General features: G+C 30.4%; 2 protein-coding genes across 2 annotated transcripts in view; one reads left to right on the top strand and one right to left on the bottom strand.

The window, feature by feature from the left end:
• The window catches only part of LOC131845882 (uncharacterized), a 28,289-nt gene extending 25,366 nt beyond the window's left edge, over positions 1-2,923 (bottom strand). Inside the window, exon 1 of the mRNA XM_059195031.1 lies at positions 2,747-2,923. The gene's annotated coding sequence lies outside the window, so the exon portion shown is untranslated. The remainder of the gene's footprint in view (positions 1-2,746) is intronic.
• Positions 2,924-7,952: 5,029 nt separating this feature from the next.
• Positions 7,953-11,708, top strand: LOC131845991 (dynein regulatory complex subunit 5-like). Its single transcript, XM_059195182.1, has 6 exons — positions 7,953-8,390; positions 8,692-8,859; positions 9,630-10,188; positions 10,395-10,522; positions 10,971-11,112; positions 11,495-11,708. The coding sequence occupies exons 1-6, from the start codon at positions 8,106-8,108 to the stop codon at positions 11,689-11,691; spliced, it is 1,479 nt and encodes a 492-aa protein (XP_059051165.1). The 5' UTR covers positions 7,953-8,105; the 3' UTR covers positions 11,692-11,708.
• Positions 11,709-14,001: the final 2,293 nt, after the last annotated feature.

Below are 14,001 nucleotides of genomic sequence, written 5' to 3'. Positions count from 1 at the left end.
GTTTACGTGTCTGATACTTCAAGAGGGTTCAATATGGAAGATTTATAATATTTTCATTTTCAGTCAATGGAATAAATGACTATTTTCAATTGTTTATTTAACATATGTAGTTTCAGGCTATCTTAACATTAATCCTACAATATTTTTTATTACACAATACCAGTAAGTATTAGGTGTATTTTTAAATCCACTTAATTGAGGTGAAATTGAACAACTCAGGTCACTGAATTCTCCCTAGTTAGGTGGAAGCTAAATTAGGATGTTACAGAAACTGATGGCCTCGGATGGTTTAGCTTTACTTCCAATGGTCGCCGATTCGATTCCTCGTAAGGTGCAAACATTTGTATTCATGAGTATGATTGTTAGTATTGATCTGGATGTTTTCTATGTATATTATGTATGTTACAAGTAGATAGAAAAATCTTCCGAGCTCTGCTTACCAGTGGACTATATTGCGCTATGTTAATTGTCCAGGGTTATTTATTTACAGAAAGTGAACTCGGCACTATTTCTCTAATCTGAATATTCGGAGCAAATGAGTTTAAGAAAATGACAATGCAATTGTTGTTTGTGCAAGTTACGGCTCAGAATTATGAAACTATAGTCTTTTTCTAACATTGCCCAATGACATACTTTGTGTATGACACCATCTAGTCATTATGGAGACGTAGCACAGATTATAACAATCGTATTGTTTTTTACTATTTACAACAGCTGTAAACATACATTAGTAAAAATGTACATAATATAAAAATATTTACGTAAATATAAACGCAAATTAAAATAAGAGATCGTGTTAGCCCATTCCATTTCAGTACAGGCGTATGTGTACCTACCACGTGTAGCTACTACTAACTTTGAAGGCAAGCCAACTTTTTTTATATTATTCCAATAAGTAGATTTTATCTGTAAATTTATATTTGCTCGTGATATGGATTCTGTTTAAATAAATACATAAGTACATGTCAAAAATCTATAAATATTTATTACAACAGTCTTATTATATTTATTTTCATGTTATTGGAATGGCCAACCAGCAATTCTATTTGACAGTAAGCGGTTACCCGCCGCTTACCTAAATTAATATATTAATTACTAATATCATAAAGGCGAAAGTTTGTGAGTATGGATGGATGGATGTTTGTTGCTCTTTCACGTGAAAACGACTTTTGAGGAAACGTCATAGTAATATGGCTTATACATCGGATTAACACATCGGCTATAATTGAAAAACATCATGTAAATTAGGTGAAATATATAAAGGTAAATGTTAAGTAAGTATGATGCAGCCGAAGTTGCGATAGGCAGCTAGTATATTTTAATAAAGAAAAGATCAATTTCAAAATTATAAACGTAAAAATCTTATTGCATTATTATTATAAACTTTTGGTTGAAAATTAAACAATTTGAGGATTTACGGATACTACTTATAGCAGTGCATGCCTCCTATATACCTGCAATTAAATCAATTTGGTTGATGCGCGTGCTAATAATCTACTTAGTTGCAATTCTAAATGTAGGTAAATGTTGATGTTGTCATAGTTATGCACTGTTATGTGTTGTTTATTTTTGTTTTCGTTCGTATGTTGGGTGTCAGTGAACTACCGTATTTATTGGAAAATATTTTTAGGTTATAAAAAGATTTAAATACCTATTGAAAACATGTAAAATTACAACACTAATACATAAAATTAAAAATATTTCATTTACCTTATTGCACATGTTAAAATTACGACACAATATAGATCACCATTTTATAAAAAAAACACTAGTCAATCGTTGCAAATTACTATTGCGTACTATTTCAATTTTCAATAAATAGGCGAAACACGAAGCGTAATACGTGAGGCAATTTTTGTATTAAAACGGAAAATGATCATGTATGCAACACGTTTATTTCCAAATCATATATCTCACGTCGCGGTACTACTTCCTAAGGATGACCAAGAACCGGTTTGGTGACATTGGATGCTTGGCTTGGCGCAACTCACATGCACTGGAATCTTACGATGTAAGGGCATAAAGTACTATATAACTAGTTAACAATATCCACTTTAGTGTATAATATTGTTATCTGTGATTATAGTATGCTGTAAATAAAGTTCTCCAGTAGTCGTTAAAACTAGTAGGTATACATTCCTAAGGAATTAATATTGTATTTTATACTTTTGCTTATTACAGAAATTAGCATTACCCGGCATTTAGAAATATATAAGTGACATAGCTGCTTAGTTAGTTTTACTGGCAATACTGGTTTAGAAGGTGAGGTTATAGTAATGAAATTACTAAGCGCCCGAGGCATTGCATTTGCAATTCAGTTCTACGAAATATTAGCTCATTAGGAGTAAAATGAATATGGAGTAGGATGATACCTGATCGCAAAGTGTATGTTCTTGATAACGATTAGCTTTTAATTAGATAGGCAGTCCTACCAACCTCGTCTGCTAATTTTCTCGCATGAAAAATAAATAACTTCAGATAATTAGTTATAATTCCGATGAGGTGTTCCAAAAAGTTGTTTTATAGGGCGCTAAGTAATACATGAACGTGGAATCATTGTAAAAGTGATCTACGAGTAGCCAAAAACAACAAACAAAACAAACAACAAACGTGACCAACGGTAGAGTTACAAAAAAATATTTTAACTCAATCCTGGATTTTTTAGACATAGATAGATATGCTTATATCCACTCGGCGTTACTACGCTTAACCACGTGTCTGCAAAATGTAAACAAAGAATACTAACAGCAGCGAGCACATCCTTTGACTGCGCACAGATAGGTGTCCCAGTATTATGTAACTCTATTCTATTGTACACATCACTGTCACTTTTGAAGCACAAAACTGGTCTGGTCTATTTGAGTGTGGTCCAACCGCGAACTGTTTTGCGAGAGCGGTGGCGATGGCGGTGCGGAGCACGCAACAAGCGTTTCGACACCACACCAGCGAGAGGCAAGCGAGGTGATTCGTCTCTTTCGCACATGGGCCGCTGCCAACGGCGGAGTGAGAACGCTGCAATTCTGCAGCTGCAATGCCGGCCACCGGTCGACCTTCTAGATTTACCATTATTGCTAATAAGCCAGCATTTTGCAATTGCTCGCTATGAATCCTCGTTTTGTACCATTTAACGCGTGTGTAGGGTGTAGGCAATTTGAATAGTTAGCTAATATTAGGATGTTTGTTTTATCATGAAAGAATGAGTAATTAAATCATTTTTAATTAGAACCAACTTTAAGGATGAAGTTCTCAATTCTACTGGATTTTTTTAGATCTATTCTATATTTTAGAAAACTCACTAATGAACGGTTTTTAATCGGAAAAGTTTTTATAAAAAAAGTCGGTTCGTTTGTGAACAAGACGATAGTAGTAAAAAACTTATTTTAAATTGTTGCATACAGATATTAACTGGCAGCTTACGTTCTACAATGGTAACTGTATTTGTTTATAGATAAAGAATAGTTAATATAATGTATAATAGGTATCCTACATCTATACTAAGAATTTCATACCCCATATTTGTACCAAAAAAACCACTCATAATCTTTAAAACTGTAATAAAAATTTACATTTCTAAAATCGTCTATTAATAATATTAATCTATTTCCCACTATTTTTCAATTCAGTCGTAGATCAACACAGACTGGGAATAATAAAAATGAAAACGAAACAAAGTTGGCAAACAAACTATTTTTGTATGGAGTATTAATAATTTGCTAAATGTGTTGTGACTGAATGACCTTGACTATATTTGCAGAGGGTATTTGACCAGAGTTTATCATAAACATTTCAAAAACACATTATATACACACATTGACGATATGGAGATATAATATAGGTATCTTCCTTGAGGAAGGTGAATAATTTTTTCCTTGAGGAGCCAAAATACGCTTGGCCATTAAAACAAAGAATAAGGAATAAAAATGATATAATATAGAAGCAAAAATATATGGTAGGCTGTATGTTTCTTATTAGCTATTTAAATATGCCGCATATGCACAATTATGCATAACTTATAACAATAAACATGTATCGATAAAATTTTAACCATAAATAAGAAGGGACACGCGTATACGCATAGCACGTCCTCGTAACAGAAAAGTCATATGTACAAGTATTATATACACACTGGCGAATCTTATTTCTTCTCCCACATCAATAATATTTGTATAGTGTAAATGTGCTAAGAGATGCTTAAGAGCTTCGGGTCTTATTTATTCTTATATTAATGAACCATTCTGTAGGCAGGTGTGTTTTTCTTGTGTTATCGTTTAGTCAGAACAAACATTTTCATTCCTCACATTAATACATGGAATTTCAACTGTTCAGTTGTATCACAGATATCATATGATGAAATGTGATGTCCGTAGCGCTGTTGTTGTATATAGACAATGCTTACCACTTACCAATTAGTGTTTGCCATTTATTATTAAGTATTATTTTAATTAATTAATAATTATTTATATAAACAGAATTACTTACATCATCCACAAATACTCCTCATTGTTTTTGCTCGTTGGTCTCTGAATTGATTCGAATTGTGTACCTACAACAGGACAATATGCTGTGTTATTTCTGTAAATAACTATGTAATATATGATAATTACCTACTATAAAAGGTCTAAGCTTAGTAGGTATTCTGAAATTACTGTATTAGTAATATAGCCATGTACCTTTAAATAAAAACTGATCAAACAAAGAGAAACACATAAGAGAAAATTACGCACTAAAAAGAGATTTCCAGAAACTCGACTTTCATGGAATGGCTCCATCTGAGGATCCCAATATTAGTAGATGCTAGTAAACTTCCACATTATCCAAATTGTGATTCTTGCTGCATAGGGCGCTTAGGGCGCCATTTTTATACATTTATTATTTAGTGGCAGAATTATTTGCTTTATACGCATTATTAAAGATGCATTTTTAGGTAAAATGTATTAAAAATAAGAGAAAATACAAAAGAAATTCAGGGGAGAACAAAATATATAATAATATGATAAACCATTTTTTCTGACTATAACATGATCCTGCTCGTATCTTAATAAGTTTTAAAAATCTTTAAAACTAATGATACAATATTGGGTACATATATTACGTTAATATTAGTGCAATTATTTTACACATATTACATTATACTACACGAATTTATTTATAAGATAACTCTACTACTAAAATAAATATAAAGTTTATACTACATACAAAAAAGTCTTTTTTAATTACGTGTATTTAAAATGTAAGTTATGTCATTTAAAAACAAATTAAGGTCGAATATTCATTGCCACTTAGGCTATTAGATTGCTTGAATGTTGTTACCTTAACCGTTGAAGGTTGAAGGTTCTAGCTTGAGAATAAAAATATTGAAACAACGACTAGACGTACCTATTGACATTTTAAAATTACATGTATTCTGTAGATGTAAGGCTTTAATCAGAAAGATGGTTTCTGTTTCTTTCTATTTTTTGTATATAAATACGGGTATATTATATTTATATATTAAATGTAAATTTACTGTCTATTAATATAATTATATATTAACGTTGCTAATTGGGAGCTAAAATGAACCGATCATTAAAGAATTAAAGAATTTATTTAAACCAAAAACAAAGTTATAACAATAACATGTTAATCACACATATTATTATATAATTTAGAAGCTACTAAGTTAAAATAACTTAGTTCACAGAAACTTTATTTAAAGTTAATATTAAACTATTTAGGTACCAGTTAAGTCAATTAAAAGGCACCGAACACTAACATATTGTTAAATATTTAGTAATCACGGTAAACCATTAAACTGGTTTGTTAGTGTCATTGAAATACTGGGAAGTAACATTTATAAACCCACGTTCGATCTAGATGCAATATTCTTAAAATATCAGTTTTTGTAGAGTACGTATGAATATATTAAAATAAATAAATTAAGTAGATACATATGTACTGAAGTAAAATGTATGATATCAAAATCGAAAATACATTTTTATATGATCACTATTGATTACAGATACGTCGTATTTTTATTTTAATTGAGCTAACTTACACTTATAATAACGAATTTGCTATTTGTTGCTTACAGTTATAAATTTGCCTAATAATACGATTTATATGACCTGTACAAAAGATAAGAAGATTGTCAGGTAGGACATATGTTGTATATATGTACATATTGTAATATTACATCCTAACTAATTATTGTGTACAAATGTTATTCCCAGCATCCATAAATATCTCTTTCCTCTCACCTTCATGCAGAAGATGACAGAAGATGACATGAAGATGGCATGACAGAAGAGCATAAAACACGAAATATTAGTAGTAGTAGTGGCTGTAAAGCTACTAAATATTTAGGTAATTATGCTGCAACCTGAACTAATACTGTTTCATAATAACTATACTAATAGGAATCTAAATTACAGAAGGTGAATGTCACCATCTAAAAATAGTAAACGGCAAAAAGTTTAATAGTCGCAGTCTTCTAAACCACCTGCAATTAAAACCGTTATATAATAAATCAATTTTAGTTTTGTGCTAACAAATAAAGTGTCAACACCATAATAAATAACACAATTAGGTAGTTAACAAAACCAGAAATATCGTGGAAAAAAATTAGGTAAGTTTGTTATAAAATTAGTATATGCCTACGTATGTAATTGAAGAATTGTTGTTTTTTAGTAATAAAATACAGTACTAAGCCCACAATGTAACCGATAGTGTGAACCTCATGGATCAGATGTTTATGTTTGGGTAGATTACGTATCAACGGAGGGCAGTGTCATATCATATTTTTTTACGTATTTATAGACGAAAATATTACTTTAATTTACTTAGCTGTATCCACATAATGCGGGTGTAATGTTTGGGACAAATGTGAATAAATATCAACACTAAAACAGCTGTTACAAGGAATATCAACCTACGTGATTCGTTTCATGCCTATAAAATGCATGAGTAGGTACTTACCTATATGTATTGCTATGGATAACGGAAAATATATAAATTTGTCATTATTCTAATACATATAAAATTTTAGTTAAATTGTGAATATATAAATATTACGATGTAAAAAATGATTATATTTGTGCATGGGATAAGTAATGGAATAATGAGGTATTATAGTATCAATTTAAAACTTTATTTCAAATAACATATAATTTTAAATTAATGTTTATATTGATTGTAAAGTATTTTATAAACAGGTTTTAAAGCATGACTTGCCTGATTGGTAATTTTGGGAACTGGTAGAGCTGGTACTATTTTCACTTTCCGTACGAGATCTCTGTGTGAACAAATTCCATGGATTATAACTTGAATACTGTGAATTATTCTGATTCTTGGTCGTATTTTTATTGTTCGAATTCATATTTATAATTTTTTAAATTCAATTATAACAATTTGCTTACAATAATTGTAAAGTATGAAATGTGACTCTAGCGCACGCCGACTGATATTACAATAACAAACAAACCAAACACTCCAAACAGATGCCGGGTGTATTCATTTCAATGTTTTGAGCCGATCGTATCCGAACGCTTACGGGGACACCCGATATAGTTTCAACAATGACATCGACTTGGACTTTGCCTACAGATAATATAACTTATTGATATTCTGTAACAAAGAATATAGCATTTATAGATTTACGTTTGAATATTTTTGGTATTCCTTCATGTAATATCTATACGGTATATTGAGCTTCTATATGAATATGAAAATATGGTACTTATATGTTTATTTTTAATGAAGATGGCAATTGTTACTGTTAAAAATAGATACTTTACAATGTAACATGACAAGCAAAATGAACTTATATTCTATAAATCGATTTGCTATTCGTTACTATTTTATAAATTAACAATGATATAACTGTATTTATGATATAATAACATAACATAAACGCATAATCTTGACATGTGTCAGTCAAAGTTATGTTATTTTAATTAAAACTAATATGATTTAAGTTTAACCGCTTTGAATATAAAAAACTAAATGTCTAAAATTACAGTCAAAACAGAAAATATTCAATATTAAATAGAGTTTTGGAATTAACTTATATGTTCAGTTGACAATTATATGAACATTTACGTTTTGTAATAAAAATTTAGAGAATAAAAATGAAGTTACCTTATTTAGTATCACAAAACGTACGCGAAGCATACGCCACATCTGCGGTTATGAAAAACTCAGTTGCTGAAGTTCCTCGCAAAATAGTGGCTGAAGATTTCGAATGGGATGATGAGCTCACACCTGCGCCACTCACGTATTATGCTGCCCGTGTTCTCGCCACAATATTCCACAGAATTAACCCTTTGAGAAAGATTCTGCAAAAAGACATCGATATATTGATGGATTTATATCCTGCGGATATACCCTTAAAGTATAGCGTTCGGTATATTCAGGTGATCTTTGTTTATTATTAAAAAGAAACTATCCCTTTTCCACTTCGAACCCATTTATGCTTGTTCAAGAAGTTTGCATTTTGCAAGAAAAAAAAATTTTTTTTTGTAGAGAACTACAGATAAACAAAATATAGAATAGAATATTTAAAAGAATGATGATATTTATATTTATCAGTATATTGAATATCATTCGAAACAGCATTCCAGAGTTTCAGTTTATTGTCATAAAAATCTGTAGTATTATAATTATATAGAAAATTTAACTGTATAATTTTTTTTATTTAATTTTCCCATTATTCAGGATGAGCAATATTGGAAAAGGTCATTTAATATGAAATTTCCATCTAGAAAAGAGCTTGGTGTTACATTTTGGAAAGGGGCGTTTTTAAGTATATGTCTTCAAGACTATTTGGAGAATGTAAACCCGGATGTCTTTATCGAAAACGATGCGGTTGAACTTGCTACATTGGTAGATAAAACATTTATTAATATTTTAACTCATTAATCCATATCATGTATATATCCACTTTTTGCAATTATATGCTTTTATGAATAACTCACTCACATAACTCATACTCATAGGTATTAGTGGTAATTATAATATTAACTATGAATATTACGTATAACAAATCTGAGACTCTCACTAACATAATAGTTGCTCGTTCATTCTCTGTAAAATATTATTTTAGGTCTATGCATTTATTTACATGTGTCAAACACCGATTATGTTTAACATTTATGTCTATCAAAATAGTCTATTAAAATCACAATTGAAATTTCTCTATACGTTGTGTAGCGCTATTTTTCAAATATGCCATTATTATACATATAGTAGGTATAAATCCTATTTACGATAGTGATGTGGTAGGGTTTAATTACTTAAATTAATTTGTCAATAACAAATAGTAACATGTAAACCAGTACTATGTCGATACAACAATTTCTCAAAATTAAAAGACCAACAAAATAATATATCATATTTTGTAATTCGATCAACATAATCAAGATAATATTATTGTTTAGTGGAAAATAAACTTCCGGGATCAGATGAACATTAATGTAAACTTTTCTAAAATTGTACAGATGACATGTATGGGTAGTTTATAGGGTATGTTCCAGGAGAAGGGTTGGATGGACATAGACTAGATCATTAGAAACCTTCGTAAATAATATAATTTGATATTCACTAACTAAACAAAGTTGATAAATTGTAAAATTAAAGACTAATATTTTTTTTAGGTCAGCCCGTATATTTATTTTCTGGGCCTAAAACAGCTGCAAATGGTACGTCAACCATCACCGCCGATTCCTAACGATAATGTGGTTGAGGATACTTGCTCATTCAGCGTACCTAGAGTTTATGATCATATCCCATTGGAGCCTGTTTTGGTCAAGTTGTATAATCTGCAAGAAATATCCTTAGTTTTTGGCATTAATAATCTCAACGACAACTATTTGACTAGATACTTCGAATTTTCTATGGCCGACTGCGAATCACTATGTAGAGGTTTCGAAGATTTACGTCACTTAAAAATATTTCGTATTAATAGAAGCAATTTGGACTGTTGTAAAGTAAAACTCATATTGCAAAATTTGGTAAAGAAGGAATGTATTGAAGAGTTGGATTTTAATCACTGTAAGATAGGTGATTATGGAATGAAGGCACTAGGCGGTTTTATTCATATACATACAAACGTTAAAATAGTGAGAATAGCTAATAATCGTTTCAAGGAAGTAGGAGTACAAGGTATCGCGTATGCTTTACAGATGAAGCCGGCTGCTCCTATAGAACTTCTAGGTAATAAATTTTCGTACTTTATTCTTTTGGGTAATCGTAATCTTAGTTTTATTTTATATATATTATTTTAAATTTAATTTTACTGTATTTTTTTATGTATAACAATCTGACCTTAAGGTCACCATAGGGTCTACCTTACACCGTAGTACTATGCTTTGGTTCATTAAATTATGTAAGTATATAGAAATATATAAAGTCAAATACAGATTTCAGTTTGAATCCAATGTCAATAGAATGCGCGACGATGTTTGCTGCAGCATTTGTACGCTGTAAAGAGAAACCTCAGACGTTGATTGTAAATTCATGTGGATTTCACGGTGCCTCAGCAGAGAAGGTTAACATGTTATTTTATATTGGAAAGGGCAAAAAAATATTTTCATTTAAGATAATTCTAAATATAACAGATACTATTCAACTAAAACTGGACATGATTATTCATTTATATCTCGTACCTACGTTTATGGACGCTTTAACAAAGCTTATTTATATACTAGTTAACTGACAAATTTAATAATTTCAATTCTATAATACTGGTTTAGCACACCGCCTTATTTCTGATGGGGTTCGATTCCTAGGTACAAACATTTGTCTAAATGTCATAATTGTTTGTATCGGTCTGAGTGTTTTCTATATGTGTTATGTGTGTATTTTAGAAAAAAAGCATTTCTGTATTTATATCAGTTGTCTATTACCCATAACACAAGCTCTGCTTATCTTGGGACTAGATGGAGCTATGTGAATTGTCTTGAGATATTATTATTATATACTACCTACATTTATAGATGGCTGGTCTTCTGAGTTTGAATCGAGGTCTGACTAGATTAGATATGGCTGCTAACGATTTATCTGGCGAAGCTGAAAAAACCCTTGTTAGTGCCCTTGAACAAAATAAGAAAGTTCTTAGGATTGATTTGCGTAGGACTCGTAAGTAATTTATTATTTATATAACTAACAAGCTGGGTCCGCGACTCTACACACGTTTTGCAATAACAATAGTTTCAGATTATAACTTTTTGTTTGTAATTCAATTAGAATAACACAAACAGACTTTTTTAATCTTACCACAATGCATTAGTAAAAATTGTACCCAAATAGTGGAGTCGTTTCTGGTGATAGCGCTTACTTGTGGGTACAAGTAAATAGACAAAAATTCAAGTTTTGTGCTTTATCACGTTCCTAAAGTCCTAGATTAATAGTGTTTGTTACATATTTTAGATGTACACACAATGATCAGTTGCAGTCTTAGTAGTTATACAACAAAATTATACATGTTGTACAATTTACAAATAAAAGTATATAATTTCAGATATATCAGAAGAAACACAAGCAAAAGTTGATGAATTGCTGGAACGCAATAAAAACTTGATCGGGCAAGAGTTGGAACCCAGTGATGAAATTCCACCACTGTATCTTAATGAGCCGGAATACCTTATTTGGAAGTATAATCCCAATAACCCTGATTATTTACCTGGAAGATATCCTGAAAGGATCCCCGAAGTTTAGACAAAATATTTTCTCTATTATTCTTTAAGGTTTTCATGACAATTTTAATGCTGTAGCTATAGGCAAATTTCAATGTTTTTGCGTCAATTAATGTGACGGATAAGACGCGGTTTTAATGAGTTATACAAAAAAAAATATACGAAATTGCAGTAAATTACCACTTAAATATTACATTAGCAATTAAGGTGACTGTCTGATATCATAAAATTGTGAAACCAGGTCATGCATGTATGCAATCCAAATTTTGGTTCGATAGCTCGCTAACGGCGAATCACAGCGCTAGGCATTAGCGGGTTAATAAACATATATGCATATATACTAGTACAGTCACCAATAACTGATATATTTTTAATTTATTTCCCAATAAGTAAAACATAAACAGCGACGTATATTTTTACAAAAGTTACTTCTTTTGAAATATTTGATTACAAGCAAAAAGACACTATGACTATGTAATATTATGTTATCTGTGCTATTACTAAGAGGCGGACATAATAATTATTACAGAAAAACTGGAAATATTCGTATTTACAATTTCCATATTATAACCATAACCATTTAAGAATTAGGTACATAGTTCGATACCAGAAATGAAGGACCTTGTACCTACAGTTTAGATTTTTTATCTAAACTGTACATTTATTTGTTAATAAATGTTTTTTTAAGTTCATAATATAGAATGATAAAAACAATTATCTACTAAATGTCCCTCAGTTATTAGTATATTGTTATAACTTACGATAAAAATACTAATTAATAGTATAGATCTTGAAGAAGATGATATATCATGTGAGTATATTATACGACATGTTCGTGTAACTGTAGTACAACTTATATATATCTTGTAATTAAAACTCGACATGAGTTCACTGTTCCACAATTGAAGAGTCAGATTTATTAATAATATCTATATCTAATAGATATTATTAATTAAGAAAAACCGCGTATCTTATTAATATTGTAAACGCGAAACTTTGTGAGTATGTATGGATGTTTGTTACTCTTTCACGCAAATAACAGCAATAGAACTTATATATCAGAATAACATAATAGGCTGTAATTTTAGCACGTGAAACCGCGGGCTCTGCTATAAAATAAAGGGTTAAGTTTTCAAGCGTTTTCAATATTTTGTTTATTTTTAATTATAACAATATATATGTCTACCAATATAGGTAATTGTGTAACCTACTCTATACACTTTATGAAATTGTTTACTAAACATGATTCGCACATTGTTTGTTATATTTTTTCTCCGTACTATATACAATTTGAAACAAAAGGCAACACTAATGTTAAATTAATGACTATAACTTTATCGTGGGCGGGCCCAGTAATATTTGCAGTGTAGTTTCGCCTCATGAATATATTCGGTTGATTATTTTATTCCCCGTATTATTCATGGATTGATGAAAATGTAATTTCTGTGTAAGGTCTACCCAAGTAAAGTAGCTATTCATTGATCAAAGGACACAAATTGAAGCTTGTCAGGCGAATAAAATTATTTAACACTGTAACATCAGTCGGTATTACATGATAATAATATATACAACGCCAGATGTTGGCTTTTAAGTTATTAAAAGTATTGGACACAATATAATATAATAAACAAAAATATTCATAAATAATACTATTGTAAATGTGATGACTAAAATATGGATATTTTTGTATTTATAAAATTTGGAATCAGGCAGAATAGATAACAATATTAATCGTAAACATAAAACCATATTGTGAAGACAACTGTAAACATATAATGTAACAATTGGAGACTAACACATATTTCAATCAAGTTGCATCTAAACTTTACATATTTGTCTGTATAAAATAGCTAATCAAGTAAACAAATAACCTTTTTTTTTATACGAAGCGTAAATGTCTATTGACAAATCAGATTCAATATCAAAGATATTATAGAATACAAAATAAAAGTTTCAGTGTCGTTGTAATCAATGAAGAGATGTCGATGGGAATCGATAAAAAAGTGGTTAGCTGACACTATCGCTACGAAGCTGGATAGACATCTCGAGAGGCCCTTTGTGGCCGACCGACAAGGGAAAGATGTAAGTGGATAGGCCTGTACTAATAGTGCAATTGACCCAAACGCTATATTGTAACTCGAGGTCTTATTTCGGGTTGCGTAGATAAAAATATATTATCATCATAACATAACGACTCCGCTGTTGTTATAACTTTCAAGTGGGTGCTTTCTCAAAGCAGCAGTTCATTACGCTATGTGTTATACTTAATAGTAGTAAAATATACACACAGTAGTCTTTTCGTTATTTCACAACTTTCCTTAGAAAAAACTTC

This window comes from Achroia grisella, unplaced genomic scaffold, assembly GCF_030625045.1.
Source record: "Achroia grisella isolate CSIRO2021 unplaced genomic scaffold, CSIRO_AGI_Agris_v1 utg487, whole genome shotgun sequence".
NCBI classification, from domain to species: domain Eukaryota; kingdom Metazoa; phylum Arthropoda; class Insecta; order Lepidoptera; family Pyralidae; genus Achroia; species Achroia grisella.
This window is presented reverse-complemented; position numbering and strand designations above follow the sequence as displayed.